The sequence below is a fragment of the Loa loa genome (genome assembly GCF_000183805.2).
Source record: "Loa loa unplaced genomic scaffold supercont3.608, whole genome shotgun sequence".
Classification (NCBI taxonomy): Eukaryota; Metazoa; Nematoda; class Chromadorea; order Rhabditida; family Onchocercidae; genus Loa; species Loa loa.
Genome location: NW_018108788.1, coordinates 1,367 through 16,629, shown reverse-complemented (window position 1 = coordinate 16,629; position 15,263 = coordinate 1,367). Strand labels below are relative to the sequence as shown.

Genomic DNA, 15,263 nt, shown 5'->3' with positions numbered 1-15,263 from the left:
GAAAATAAAGTTTTAGCTATAAAATGAAAAACTTTATAGTTTAAGTTTTTTTTTCAGTAGGAATTTTATTTTATTTTTATTTTTTATTTTTGGAAATTATCCTAAGAAACAAAAAGAATCATTGGGAGTGTGAAACTGATGAACAATAATAATTTCCTGGTAATTCTCAAATTTTTAATTGATATTAATTTAAACGCGAGCAAAAGAAAGCAAAAACCTGCTATTTTTAATAAAAATGGGCAAAAATAAAAATAAGAATTTAAGAGAATGAAAGAAGAAAAGGATGGGATAGTTTTTAAATAATTGAGATCAACGAGAAATGTATAAATTGATTAAATAGTCAGAGTAAACGATTAATGATAAATTTGAGAAGAAAAGATGAAATGAACAAGACGAATTAGTAGAAAAAACAAGTATTTATTAAGAAAATTAGTGACAAGGTAGTGCCAGTAACGGAGTTCCGGATACGGTATTCAATCAGTACATCTCTCATTATCAGACGTCGTATTCATCACTTCCATATGTCATTTTCAACAATTCTTCTTATCCTCTCAATTCTAATTGCTTCAGAAGCACATCCACGTTAGTTCATTTTCATATCACTTAGGTATAGGTTTTGACCTTTTTTTTTTTTCTTTTTTGGAGATTAAAGGCCATAAGAGACAACGAAAAAATCGAGCAAACCCAATTATCCGATGATTATGTTTGATTTTTTGTTCGTTCAGCTATATTTTACTTTTACCTAAATATGGCTTGGTTTTTTTTTTTTTTTTTTTGCGAAAAAAAAAACCATCATCTTGATTCTAATTTTTTTTTTCTTCATTATTGAATTAATTCTTATACAGAATTTCGCAAATTGGTATGCATAACGAAAGATCTATCCAGAAAAAATGGCAAAGAAGCATCAAAATGTCATTTAGTGTTGAAAGATACGGAATATGAAGAACCAGGTCGAGCAGCACCGAAAGAAGCTGGATGTTTTACGGTATGACATTTTGCAAAAATCTTGTTCTATCATACTTTTTTGATCAAAAAATTTCACGAAATTTTGGATAACAATAAATGATTGTTCAAATTAAAGGAAAAATACAACGCAACAATCAGCCGTGTTTTTTGCGATATTTTCTGTCCCAATGCCCATACGGTACGTTATAGTTTATGAAATCTACAATCTCTTTTTTTTTTTTCTCACTCTCTCTGTTTTTTTCTCAAATTAAAGCCCATGATTTCTTCGCTTTTTTGAAAGAAATAACGCTTTTGAATTTGGAAATCATGTGTCGAAATAAAAATAAACAGGTCTTTTACAGGTCTTTCATTCAGCATTCGAACTATTTCATCCTTCTTGTTTTCAGTACCATAATTATCAATTGGTGGAGCGTGGAAACGACTGGTAATATTTTGTTTCTTTAAGAACTGAATATATCCTTGTATTATCTTCCTACGACTATTACAGATGTTTACAGGTATATATGGAGGTCTGATCGGTGCTTGAATTCAACGGCGACATTTTATTTCGGATGCAAATTCAACGAACCCTTCCGCAAGAAGTACCCAAAGGATGGCGAAATTTTTAAAATTTTACAGGGCCGACGAAAAACTTAGTTCAAATTCAAAATATACGCCCTGTTGAATGTAACATATAGAATTGTACTAACAGAATTCGCATGGTGATCATAATGCTATGTATTTTGTGGAAGTTGGCGATGAGAAATAAAGCTGAAGTCAAATTTTTCTCTATATGATAAACCCATAAAAAAATAAACCACAAAATAAATCTGTCTAGAATCCATAATCTATGTTTGAATAAGCCATTAGTATGTTAAGAGCATTTGGAGACAAGTAATATGTCATGTTGCCTATGACATTTTAGTATCGTTGCCCAGACATTGAAAAGTTACTTTTTTGTGTGTTATAAACAGCCATAGAAACAGCCAATAAGAAGGCTCATATAATTCCTAGAATCTTTTGGCCGTTATCTCATGGTGCTGCGATCGCATATGAAAACATCAACTTACCAAAAAATCCATTGAACCAGCTATCAAATCAATATCTCATCTGCAAATAGGGTTTTCGGTGCTAGTTGAGTAACCAAGACGGAATAAACTGCAACTTTTGAAATGCTGATTTAAAATTTGCCGCTTGTTTTGTAGGGAAGTGGACGAATTTTTTTGGAACTTTTATCCAGATATAAATGAATCAAATTATGTTCACCTAAAAATAGATCGAATCGATCAATAAAAAATGGCGAGAACTTCCAACCACTGGATCTACAACCAAAACAAAATCAGAACATTTTCCAGCAAACATAATTTGTACAACGAAGCTTTGTGAAGAAAACATAATGACTGGTTAAGGAAACTTACGACACTGACACTAAACTCTGAAGAATTTTCTAAACGAATAACCAAAAATTTCAACAATATATACAGCGATACATACATCACTGTCACTCGTTGAACACTAGATGAATCTAAAATTTGGATTATATTTGGTCGGAATAAAAAGATGCCCAACTATTTGATGCCCTATTAACTGCAACGAATGACCTTTAGAAATTTATTCAATATATTTTATGTCTGCTATTTAATCCTTAACTTCTCCTAATCACCTTCGGAAGGCTAGTACTTTGTATCTTCTGTATGGAAAGGTATTTATAAGCATTGAATGAATTGAACGTCTGGAGAGTACTGGCATTTTGATATTAAAGATTATGTATAAGAAAGTGAAGTTAATAGAAAAGGAAACACATTTTCGTACATCTTTCAATTCCTAAGTATTAAAATATCGAAAAACAGATGCAGTATACTCACCCAAAACAATAACATTACCATAACTAAATGAAAGGACTACAACAAATCCACCAAACCAGTCGAATAATAATTTTCTAGGCTAGATAAAAGAAGCCTAATTAATTACAATTGCTGCAGGAAATAAAAAACTAAAATAAAAACATCCAAGCACTTTGTTTCTCATTCTTAAATAGTGAATTCTAAAATGAAAGACTAATGAAATACCACATAAATTGACATAATTCATTAATGCCTAATGAATGACGGCCAGCTTCGGGAAAAGAAATTTAGACGTTGTGAATATAAAATAAGGTGCAAGAAATTGAAAGAAACTTTAAGAATTAATCCAAGATTTTTTGAGAACGCAAACATTCAGAAATACATGTGAAGCGTGAATTTCAGAGATATGAACAAAAATTAATCATAAAAAAAATAAGAACGTGAGAATAATTTAAATCGAATGAGGAACGGCCATCCTGAAATTCCCTGACATCATCCACACGATGAAAGCAGTTACAGATAACCAAAAAAGCGTGGAACAAATCAAAATTTACTCACCAAATCCTACGAAGACTTGCTAGAACCAGCTTGATCAGCATCATTCTGCCCTTTCGATGATTTCTTCTTTAACGAATTCATAAATTCCTGTTGCGAAAGTGCCATTACCTGTGCCAACAATGCATTTTCTTCCGCATCCGATCCTGCTGCATGAAACCATTCGTTAGCACCTGTTAAACGAATATTTCAAAACTCCAAATTTATTTAAATACAAAATAAAAATGTTACGAAATCCTGGGCAAAATCTTCCTCTCTGTATTTTTATCTGTTAAGCCGCAGATGAAAAATGCATAAAGGAAGTTCAGTATCTTTTGAAAATTCAAGATTGATAGCAATCAGTGCACAATGTGCACACTGTTACAATAATCATGTGAATTTTGGTGCACAGTTCCGGATATAACTGAAATGTTAATTCATATCGGTATAGAGATTTTAGGTCCCCTATTCCTGGTAATTACCACACACCACACATGTCGCACCAATCATATATTTCCTGTACATGCACTTGAATGGTAATAAAAATAACTAATCAAGATCCTCTAATCAATCACCTAGAATTGATTCAAAAGAAGATACCTATTGCACCATCACTGCCTTCCTGAAGCCGAATATTTGCATATGAGCAACCCGGTTCCGAAACCGCAAATGCTGTTCCTTTCATTTCAGTGTTTTCGGTTTTACTAATACTTCTCAAATAATCCAAATAAGATTGTCGAGCTATCTGAAATAAAACTGTAAAATGATTAAGTTCAGTAAAAATACTACCGAAAAAAAAGGATGCATGAAAATAGGCCATCGTTGACTTCTTAAAAGACGTTCAGGACTTCGTCAAACTCGGCAAATTATTTCGACTTATCATACTACAATTTTGTGAATCAACATGAAAGGCAGAAATAACGGGAATTTCAACAGTCACCTGTTCGCTAATATCTTGTTCTGTACGCTCAAAATCAGTCATTTTAATTTTATCATGCAGCATGGCGTCTTCGATCATTTGAACTTCTGATTTCTGCAACGCTTCTTGCAAAAGGCTTCTGTCCGCTGCTCCAGGTGAATAATCAGGCAATCCCAAACCAACTCCAACTGTCGCTTTAGTTGGATCAATAACTGAAATTCAGCTAAATGCATCTCATTCTGGAATGAAGCTTAAAAACAATAATTTAAATAGCAAAAAAGTGGCTGCATATCCGAAAGAACTCGCATTTTTTTTCAATGGTACTGTTTGTTTCAGTTTTTGACCAAACCAACTGAAATTAACGAAATTAATATCCATAAAACAAGACTTAAACTATAGTAACAGAACCATGTATTTTTGGTGGTTAATACAAAACCATGTATTTTTGATGGTTAATACAAGTCATCACTAACCCGAATTATAGTGAATTGCACCATGATATGAAAGACGAATGGGTGGGTTCGGTTCTGCAGACGGGGAGGCATCTAGGCGGGAGCTGGAGATATTTCGGGGCTCTGAAAATAGACATTAATACTGTGAAGAGAAGAAAGTACATAAGATTCTATCAGTAAATGAAAAAAACACACCAGTACAATACTCATAAATTTCGATTGGGCGTGAAAATATTTCCGAAATCGCTTGTAGTTCGACATGATTCCCATGAGCATCGCGACGTCGCTTCCGTGCAATGTAATCATGAAAATCTTCCGTCACGAACTGTGAGAAATGATCACTATTCTTCTCCTGAAAGTTTTCCGAAAGTTTTAAACAAACTTTGGACAACTAAGTGGGGAAAGGAAGTTTGGTTCAGGAGAGTTGACTTAAAAACCAAGCAGTAAAGAGTTCCCAAATACACTAGATAAATTAAAGAACGATCACAAATCTTTCTAAGCTGAACACTTCAAATAAGATGAGGGTATAAAAACATATGGATTACAATGAAGCATGAAAAGACATATTTCATATATTTATAAAGTTCCAAAGAAAAACACTGCTCCTTACTGACTATGCAAGGTCAGGGATCTACATCACGAGAACTATAAACTTAAAAGACTAGATGACTAATTTCAGTTTATGATATTTTTGGATAATGATAAGAAAGACAAACTAAAGCATTCAAAAACTATGTGGTGTAGATACAACTAACCATATAATCCATACAAAGCCGCCTCACATCGTCATGCATTTCTTCATCACCATATATCTGATCAGCTGAAAAAACAGAGTTGAACAAACCAAGAACGTGAATCTTAAATTTGGAAAGAAAACTAAGGCACTTGTGAAGAAAATTTAGCGGCAAGATGTGCACATGTTTATTTTAAAAGTGATGTCATATTCCTTTAAAATATAGAGGATTGTTCTCTTCAAGGAACAACGCATTTTTGAATTAGAAGTTTTAGCTATCATCAGCGATGAAAGAGATGTGCAAAGAAGCACAGAAAATGAGCTATGCTTATCATTATTTATGACTCCAGAATTTGTTTTGAATTTACTCCTCCTAAAAAATTTGTTTTTAATAATGAAAAGCAAAACAAAGATATGGCATGAAGAAAGACATCTTAGGATTCTATGCTCACCAACAGCACGGAAGAGACATGCTCCATCACCACGAACAGGCTTAATCACAAGGCCTCGTACGCAACGCAAACGCTCTTCAAACCAAGCTTCGAGCTGAAATAATATAACAGTAGAGAGATTCATTAACCTGAACCACTTTGCTCAGACTTTTCTTAAAGGAAAAAAAAGATGGTTTTCTTTAACAATCCATCACCTCCATTCTCTGCCTACCACTACAGAAGAATCCTAGGTTAGTTCATGAAGACTTTGATGAACACAGAGGAAACATGAGACATACATTATCATCTTTGAAACCGGAACCATCCTCATCATCAGAATTGATAGCTGGAACACCTGTAAGGATAAAAACAGTAGGAAAAAACAAAAAGCCGCAAAAAAAATTCAATAATTTTTCAAGGACGAAATAAAACTAAAACCAAAACTTTGTAATGAAGTGACATTCCAGCTACCTGGATTTTCTTCCGGAGTGCTTTGTCTTGGTTGCTTATTAGTTTCCGGTGGAGAGGGACCCAAAGAATGATTAGTTTTACTAGACACAGTCCTGAAATATGTTGATTTTCGTTATATCAGCTGCACCCCTCCATACATCATCGCAGTATTTTTATTTTCAGTGACTTTTACGAGTTACAGAAACTGAAGAAAAGAGAAGTTTTATTCATTCATAGTTGAAATCTATTGATATAAAATATTCATTTCATCAAGTCTAACTCTCTGTATCCAGAAACGTTCTCTTCAGGAAACGAAAGACCCTGGCTCTGTGCAATGGTTATACCAGAATGTCTTCAAGAAGAAACCGTCTGCGCCATATATTTCGAATGAAAGACATGAGAAGTGAATAACCTCGGAAGTGGTGAACTTTTGGAGCTAGCGATGGGAGTATTAGTTTTCCTTTTTTCCTCGTTGCTGTTGTTCGCATTTGAATGCCTAAGTGAATGCATTGCAGAAGTCCGATTGCTGAAAATCACTTCAAGATTCAGAAATATTCGGAAACCTTTTCTATACCGAATAACAAAATCTATCACAACACAGTAAACCCATCTAGTCTGTCCAAAAAATAATCGTTTTGAATAAGCAAATGTAAACACCGGGAGGCAAGATGCTAGGAATAATTAGGAAGCCTTACTCATAGCCTTCAACGAGGATATAAGGCTGGGTATTGAAAAACCTCTGCAATGTGATATAAAAATCACGTTCTTTCTACATTTTCTCTAGCTCCGAACAACGCAAATGCTTTATAAAGTATCTTGAGAATATACCTAATTAATTTGCATGAAAATTCATGTTTTTCTGCAGAATAAAAAAAAAGATGCTACGGATTTTGAATGAGAAGACTAACCCTGCTTGCTGCGAACCATGTCGCTCGGTACTTTTTGTCAGTTTCTTCGGTTTGTTAGGTAGTATCGTCATGATTAGTACAGCCCAAAGTAATCAACAATATATAATCTATAAAAATGTAACGTTATTGATACCAATACATGAAAGACATTCTTGCGCAACACGCACTTTCAAATAAGTCTGAATTCCATCTTGAGATTTAATTCGCCCGGAATTGTCAGAGTTCCTAACAACAGCTGCCCTTCATTGTTACATTTCACTAACATAGAGATGAACCCATTCCACTTCCCAATCATCATTACACCACTATCGATCTGACCGCAATTTTCATTCTGTGGTGTTGAACCTGTTTCGATAAGTGCTGCTCATGTTCCAGTGCTCGTTTGCTAGCCGAGATTTTGAAATATGGTGGCAAACCAATGTCAACAAGCAATTTGACAAAGATGGAGTGTGTCCAAACATATCTCTGAAACCGTAAAATTATAATTACATGAGAACTGTTCATTGGTCCTTTACGACCTTTTAGTTTCCAAAATTCCTGCAAGCCATCATTTACAAACATCCAGAAACAACTAGTAATAGTAAAGGCAATGCCTTAGACTATGAAATCTAATTGGATATCAAAACTTCTGCAACAAAATCCATAATTTTATCGAATTTGATGCACACCAATAAAAGATTCATATAGCATGGAATACCATTTGTTCCAAAAAAATGTTAATCGGTTCAAACTTGAAGAAATCTGCAAAATTCAAACTTTACAGGTAGGCCCCCACCTTTCACAGCTTCCCAAATATTATGAAAACCTGAATTCCTGTCCTAAAGAAAAGAAAATACAACGGCAATATAGTGGTATAGAACGATCATTAACATTATAAAGACAACTGTAAGAAATATTCATACTGAAACCAGAATGTTCAATAGTAAATAAACTCCATAATGTTGAATTTCCACGAGAACTCTTTAATTTCAAATCACTAGGCCAGTACTTCTTAGTCATCCATGGAAACATTAGAAGTTGAGCGCAGTTCCAAAAAATCATTCAGAATGCAAGCAAAAGACAATATTGGATTCGGGGAACCACTCTGTCGAACATATATACAAGGCTGTACATATGTAAATTACAAAATCGCAGAGAATGCATATACATCGCAACATATTGTATTCTCTCGATCAGAAATTTGGGTGAAAACACTAACAGATATTAGGTATACCGTTGTCGTGGCTCTCTTCCATCGTCAACAGGATTATCGATGCCTTCACTCATCTCGATCAGCGCTCTTTCTAGAATAACTTTAGATTCCTTGTACTTTTGAGGCTCATTCATTGCATACTCGTACATCCAACCAAGTTTTGTCTGAAAAATATGCAAATGACCTTTTCAGCGTGATTCTTTTGAACTCAATTTCTTTTTTTAAAATGTGATTTTGTGCAGTTTTACTGTATTATATGCAAATTCTTGTAACAGAGAGGCAATCATTGTACCCATACCGTATTCTGTCCTACCTTACCTTGTACTTCTATTTCACTTATTTAATACTTCTCTTATATTGCTACTACTTCGCATCCAGCTGTGTTTTATCTCATACTTCCAAAGATACCGGAAAAAAATCAACATTGTTTCACTGGTACACTTGCAAATTTCTACTAAATCTTCTTAGAAAAAAAATGCGGAATTTGATGTGGTAGCAATTTTTCTGTCAGTACACCATAAATAAATCCTTCTAGAAGTCAATACTTCCTCGATTTTCGGACATTCTTCCCAGTCTTCCAATTCTATTCCCTAATATTCCATAATGTACAAAACCCCTTGAACAAAGCATATGAGCCATCATACCTTACACCGCTTACAAATGACGTCTCGAACAATGTGTCGACCGGTAATCATCGTTCGCAACTGCATCTCCGAATATTCAATGTTGACGACACGGTCAAAAAGAAAAGCTGGGCCCGTTGATCCTGAAAAGCCCCTAAATTATAAAATAAAAGACTACTCTACTAGTCCACAACTTGGAATTTAAACAAAAAAAACCTTCACTACATTTATGAACAATACACAGGCATATCTTAATTTTTCTACACTAGCTACAAGACAACCCTGTGACAGATAACCTTATCGCTGATCGATGACGATTAAAGCAACGTTCACGTACTACTTCGTACTTCATGCTAAGATTATGGGGTACTCCATGTTCAACTTTTTACCAGTGAAATGTTTCGAGATCAGTTCATCCTCATTTGTCAGAAAAGCTTTACAGCTATCACACGAAAAAATTCGACGACCACCCAGATGTTCCAGGAAATAACGACCCATCCTAGTATCTATCGTATGATTATTGTTAATCCACGAATTTCGACCAATCCACTCCGAAATACACCATAAGATTTCTTGCTAAAAGAAAAAAAGAAGAAACCGAACATTAAACAGACATTACATCTGGCAAAACCCATGCAAATTGGAAAGAAATGAAAGAGTAGAAGTGTTTTTATCCATTAATTGATGGAAATAATTATCCTAAAGTTATTCGTCTTATTTCCGAAGGAATTTGAATGAGGAGAAAGATTGTTTCTTTGAAATTTAAAGCCCCAATTTGTGATGTATCCTACAATCTTGCCAAACATATGCTTACTATGTATGAACCTAGGAAAACCACGACGAAAATAGCAATCTTACAGAAATATCACAAGTGAAATTCTCTTAATATCTGCTGCCTTATTTTGGCAACATCTTTAAGTTTTCCATCAGTCTCTAATATTTCTTCTCATTCCACACTGCTTTCCTACTTTCAAACATGATAACAATGGGACAGTATGATACTCAGAAATTATTCCATCATCTTGAAAGTCATAATACTTCCTGCTTTCCTCTCATTCTTCCGAGTTTTTCCCCATTTATAAACTCTGCATCTGCTATTTCTCGACCTTGTCCATATCCCCGTATACTGCGTCAGTAATAATATCAACTAAGCGTCTGACAAAACCACTACGCACGGGTCGCCCAACAACTTCAATAGCAACTAGTCAATAATTGGAAAAGAATTTTAACGGCCAATTTTGTGGCCCGTTGTTTTCAAACTACTTGAAGATGAAGGTGTTCAAGTTCGCGGTGTGGTGTTCGGTCGTTCTGAGTTTACTTGATGTTTGTGGTTGTTTGGTACTCATTGCTATTACAGGCTATGTTGGAATCTGTTTGGTCGATCGGCATACAGCTACGTTCACGTACGTTAACCATAAGTAACTTAATAAGAACGTTGTATTCCACTGGGATAGAACATGCGGAGAAGATGAAAGAGGTTGCGCTTTCTGTTTAGTTTAATTAAAGCTTTTGTGTGATAGAGTCACATATTTTTATTGATTTCAGTCAAAGTTTTGTCTGATATGAATAAAATTTCTGCTTAATTAAAAAAAAAGGCTAAATATTGGGAAAAATGGAATTTGAAATTAGCACCAAATACTTAATATGCATTGATTCAAAAGTAGAGTAGGCTCCTCGGTTCCAAGTAAATGAATAAAATGGCTGATTATCACGGCAGTGCTGTTGCTATTTAAAGGGAAATTTGAACGATATTGGAATATCTTCAAAATTTATTATGCTGCGGCATTCATATTCTAAGATATTGAAAAGCTTTGTATTTTTCATTTTGCAATTGCAGTAATGACACCAGGTGGCGAAGATGTCATTTAAAAAGATAGGATGAGGATGTTATAAGCTTGTAAAATAAGCATAATTTTTCTCGAGCAAACGATTAAATAAGGAAATATCCTGAAGTTGTTCTTCTGTTCCCTGAAAGAATTTCAGAATTAAGTTATTTGATCAGAATTCTCAAGAAAATTATTTCTGGACGACTGGATCTAAAAAGATCCAACCGTCAACAAGCTAAAGGTCTCTTCTGTCGCACTAATATAAATCATTCTTTATTCGAATTTTGTTTTAGATTGGAATGAAGAAGAAAGTGAATCCGGAGGAATACAAATGTTCCGATTATTTTAACTTCCAAAAATATTCTTACTGTGATATAGAGGTATCAGTTTTGTTCCTGTAGGTTATAGTGCATGATGATTGGATAGTCATAACTGTTCGGATACTCATTGTAATCACTATCCTGGTAATGGTACAGCTGCATGCTGAGCTTTGTCGAGAATTTGTTTTCTAGAGTTACTTTGCTAGCTGTCACTTATTCTATTCTTTCTGGTGTCAGAAGACGTAATAAGTAAGAGTAAGGTGATGCCAGCCAGCTAAAGTTTTTGAAAAGTTCTATTCGAAGGCGGAATGAATTTTTGCAAAAACTGCCGTAATGGAGGTTATACTAGTGAGTGTTGCCTTCATTATTTTCGCAGCGTATGCGATGACTAAACAGCCTACTTGGCGCAGGGGTTATACAGAACAATTTAGTGGTTCAGCTTTTGACCTGATTGATGTAATGTGCAAAATAATTTTTAGGCAGAAGTGATATCAAAGCGAATGCCTCAGCCATCAAATAAGAAGCCTGACGAAGAGAGAAAAGCAAAACCGTAGGATCTGATGTAGCTTTTTTTCCCTGATGTATATTGGACTGTTTGCGTGTTTTTTTTTTTTTCCGCAGGAGTAAATAGTGATTTTTAGCTGAATTGTTTTACAAGATATTTGAAAAATCTTTCCCAGTCTAAAATTAGGGGGAGCAAATTGATTGACATATATCAGTAAAACAGTTCCAGTGTTTAGCTCACATTAACTTTGTTTAACCCGCATGGAATTTATATTTTCAAGTGCTGACACCAAGACTTAGTAGCTTTATATCTGTCGCTATGGATACAAAAAACTGATCTTCTAGATTCCATGGGAAATGGGATACGTTTTACTTATAGACTTTTAACTTTTTCCTCATTTTTTCAAATTTTCTCCTCACCATAATATGTTATTATCTTTTAAAGTTAAAACACAAACATTTGGCAGTCTCTCATTAGTGCCTGTAAGTGTAATCGATATCTTGCAAGCCTCTGAGATTCTTTTTCAACAGCAGTTATTTGGTAAAGGAAGAAGAGGACAACATGAAATCCTACCTTGATACATGCTTTTACTGCCTGCAAAACTGAAAAATATGTTGAGATCATCGAAAAATGGCGGGTCGCATCCCTCGAAGCTTCAATTAATTTCGCGATGCAGTTCTGCGTAATTATCACTTAAAACATCGGTTGAAACTTCATCCTTCGCTTGTCATTTTGCAAGCATTTCTTAAATCCTCTCCAAAATTTTAATTTTTCAGTAAATTTTGTGAATGACATTGATGAAAACAGCTGGACACTTCGGGAAATTTCAATTCAATTTCTGACTATACTTTATGCGTGTCACAGTGATGAGATACGCATTTACACTTGACAATTATTGATTTCTGAGATGGCTAGATTATGTGGTCATTCAGTCTGGATCACATATGTCATCATATCGCTTTTTGGCTATAACAATCGTGCATTTCATACTTCGACAATCAGCAAATGTTTAAGGATCAATCAGATATCTTCATTTTCTTGATTCTTATTATTCCTGTAACCATACATATCATTGTTTATCTTCACTACTATTTACCGAGACATTTAGTATGTGCGTGTATGCGTGTGTATGTGTGTGCATGTGTGTGTATGTGTGCGTGCGCGTGTGCGTGCGTGTGTGTGTGTGTGTGTGTTTGTATGTGTGTGCGCATATCTGTATATGTGCGGATGTGTGTAACTCATATCTTACTTTTTTTTACTGAGAAAATTCTCATACTTTGAAGGAATAGATTCTTTTTGCACATCCACCACTGCAATGCAAAATTTTGCTCGCATTTTCAGTTCAATTTAAAAGTTGCACTCATTTAAGCAATTCAAGAATGGAATAATTAAACTAATTGAAATATAGAGGGGTTTGCAAAGACTTTTCAATGTGTAATTAAATGATTGTTTTCGATGTAAAACTTTACGGCAACATTAAATTAGATAGGAAATTGGAAAGTTTTTATATTTTGCCGATTTTACTTTGCAATTTATCTTCCATATTTTAGTGAAATTTAAAGTCTATTACCAGTGAATAATCAGTTGAAGATAATTTATTCATGATATAAACACTTCAAGACAAAAAAAAAAGAAATACTACTGTAACGTTCTGATGCAAAGTATGTATAAGCCGCTTACTTATTTATATATTGTCCCAACACACTTAAGGAACAAAAAACCAAAGAAAGTATCAAGTTTTTACCTGAAATTTGGAATGAAATAATAATTCTGGAAAAGTGGGTTTAAAGAATGGGAAAATATTCAAATTTTCAGATTTAAAATGATGGTATTATTTTAAACTTTTCATAAATTTGTCATCAATAACTTGTACGCAATGAAATTAACAGTAGTTTCATTATTTCAATTACTGCTGATCATTCATTCAAAGGTTTGAACTTGTCATGTTTTAAAATGTCACAACTTTTTTTTTCGCTTTTTAGTATTTAATTTAATTTGCAATCCTCCCCATTAATTACTTCAAGATATGTAACAGCACTTAAATTCATCAGGTGGATTTTTTTTCTCTTCCTATTTACTCGGTAAATTTTGAAAGCCAATTTTTTCTCTTTTTTATGTTTACAGTACTTAAATTATGCACTATAAACTTAAGTATAAATACTATAAACTTAAGTATAGTACTTAAGCTTTTTCATTTACCTACTGAATGTTTTATCCTGAATACACTTACATTGTTGACAAAATGTTGATACAAAAGAAAAATGAATTCCTTGATTCGATCTGATATGTTCCAAATTATAAATATTGGAAAGAAAAAACAAACATTACTAACCTATAGGAAAATTGGTAGGTGTTAGAAATTTTCAATAAATATGCCGAAATTGCGACAAGCAAGTTCAGTTGGATAGTATGCAAGAAATGCAAAATATTTGATACATGAAATTAAATTCATTGATCGAAAGCGTATATCAGATCATAATGAGTTACTATTAAATGTTGCTTCATTTAATGAGAAGTCACACATTTTGTGTGAAAGAACAAAAAAAAAAAAAAGAAAACGGAAAATACGTTGCGTAATGTTACGTAGAAATTTTTGTCTCTCCGTAAGTTTCTTTGCGTAAACTTTTCCGCTTAAATGTTAATCTCAAAAGTACATTTAAATTTTTGCTGCCTTTTAATACAACATTTATGATGGACAAAGCTACAATAATATTTTTGTCCCCTTTGAAATTAAAATATACATCCTCTCTCCAATATTTCCTTTTTTTGGACTAAATTATTTATTATTATTGGGGATCTTTCCTTCTGAGCTAAACTATGCTTGCTAATGAGCATTTCAGATTTTAGATTTCAGCATTCAATTATTAAACACTTTTTACCCATTTCTCTGGAAAACCGACGGAAGCAATGATAAGGGTCATCTTTCCTTTGTCTCTTTCCTTTCAACAATATCATTTATCATTTGTCATACAGTCGAAATGGTTTAAAAATTAAAAAAAATAAAGCAAACCTCTTCTAGGACAATCAAGATTTGTTGGAAATGATGATCGGATATATGGAATCGGGAAAATTATCTGCGACAACATGATACAGCAATAGAACGTTTGGCATTCACCGCGTGCCTTAGTACTTAAACATAACAAACCAAGGTCACCGGTGAAAGCGAGACGTCCTTTGCAAGGAATTACGACATTTTCAATCCACCGATTGAATGGAATGGAAGCATTACCACAATCTTTTTCGTGATATAAGTTATAAGGATTTGTCATGCAAACGACCAGAAAGGTTACGGATATTTTGAGGGGTAGCATTATCCGAGGAATAATAGATAAACCAATTCAAGAGTCATCTCAGATATCTCGGACATGTCGGTGCTACTGTCACCTTCGAAACTGTCCATATAAGTAAAAAGGAAGGAATATTGAGAGCATCTGCGTTGACCTTTGACCCTCCACCTTCCCTCTATTTCTTACCTATTGGGGGGAAAGGGATTGAACAAATACTCTTCAGTGGAGCATATGGATTTGTCGGCCTATTTCAGCGGGTAAACTACACAAACATACATACACACACATACACAC

At 34.0% G+C, this 15,263-nt stretch overlaps 4 protein-coding genes across 4 annotated transcripts; 2 read left to right on the top strand and 2 right to left on the bottom strand.

Annotated features, from left to right (window-relative positions):
* Window positions 1-521: 521 nt before the first annotated feature.
* Window positions 522-1,721, top strand: LOAG_06780 (hypothetical protein; the record flags this gene model as incomplete). The annotated part of the gene is made up of 5 exons (XM_003142313.2): window positions 522-582; window positions 846-985; window positions 1,082-1,144; window positions 1,308-1,390; window positions 1,464-1,721. 5 exons carry the CDS (start codon window positions 522-524, stop codon window positions 1,600-1,602), a joined length of 486 nt encoding a protein of 161 aa, XP_003142361.1. The 3' UTR covers window positions 1,603-1,721.
* A 1,632-nt stretch (window positions 1,722-3,353) lies between these two features.
* On the bottom strand, window positions 3,354-7,287 carry LOAG_06778 (hypothetical protein; the record flags this gene model as incomplete). Its single annotated transcript, XM_003142312.1, has 11 exons — window positions 3,354-3,517; window positions 3,924-4,068; window positions 4,264-4,454; window positions 4,716-4,817; window positions 4,890-5,046; window positions 5,450-5,514; window positions 5,880-5,973; window positions 6,158-6,213; window positions 6,330-6,421; window positions 6,721-6,834; window positions 7,217-7,287. 11 exons carry the CDS (start codon window positions 7,285-7,287, stop codon window positions 3,354-3,356), a joined length of 1,251 nt encoding a protein of 416 aa, XP_003142360.1.
* A 594-nt stretch (window positions 7,288-7,881) lies between these two features.
* LOAG_06777 (hypothetical protein) lies at window positions 7,882-9,707 on the bottom strand. Its single transcript, XM_003142311.2, has 3 exons — window positions 9,421-9,707; window positions 9,053-9,174; window positions 7,882-8,572 (listed from the first exon to the last, which is right to left on the bottom strand). Exons 1-3 carry the CDS (start codon window positions 9,527-9,529, stop codon window positions 8,420-8,422), a joined length of 384 nt encoding a protein of 127 aa, XP_003142359.1. The 5' UTR covers window positions 9,530-9,707; the 3' UTR covers window positions 7,882-8,419.
* A 599-nt stretch (window positions 9,708-10,306) lies between these two features.
* Window positions 10,307-11,812, top strand: LOAG_06776 (hypothetical protein). The gene is made up of 3 exons (XM_020447242.1): window positions 10,307-10,508; window positions 11,151-11,237; window positions 11,657-11,812. Exons 1-3 carry the CDS (start codon window positions 10,353-10,355, stop codon window positions 11,729-11,731), a joined length of 318 nt encoding a protein of 105 aa, XP_020302507.1. The 5' UTR covers window positions 10,307-10,352; the 3' UTR covers window positions 11,732-11,812.
* Window positions 11,813-15,263: the final 3,451 nt, after the last annotated feature.

Bases quoted from the DNA above. Each gene is read 5' to 3' on its own strand.
- LOAG_06777 (XM_003142311.2), bottom strand. From the start codon at position 9,529: ATGGGTCGTTATTTCCTGGAACATCTGGGTGGTCGTCGAATTTTTTCG. The intron at 9,175-9,420 runs GTAAAAAGTTGA...GGGGCTTTTCAG, and splicing joins GATCTCGAAACATTTCACTG to GATCAACGGGCCCAGCTTTT. The intron at 8,573-9,052 runs GTATGATGGCTC...CATATTTTTCAG, and splicing joins TCATTTGTAAGCGGTGTAAG to ACAAAACTTGGTTGGATGTA.
- LOAG_06776 (XM_020447242.1), top strand. From the start codon at position 10,353: ATGTTTGTGGTTGTTTGGTACTCATTGCTATTACAGGCTATGTTGGAA. The intron at 10,509-11,150 runs GTTGCGCTTTCT...ATTTTGTTTTAG, and splicing joins ATGCGGAGAAGATGAAAGAG to ATTGGAATGAAGAAGAAAGT. The intron at 11,238-11,656 runs GTATCAGTTTTG...AATAATTTTTAG, and splicing joins ATTCTTACTGTGATATAGAG to GCAGAAGTGATATCAAAGCG.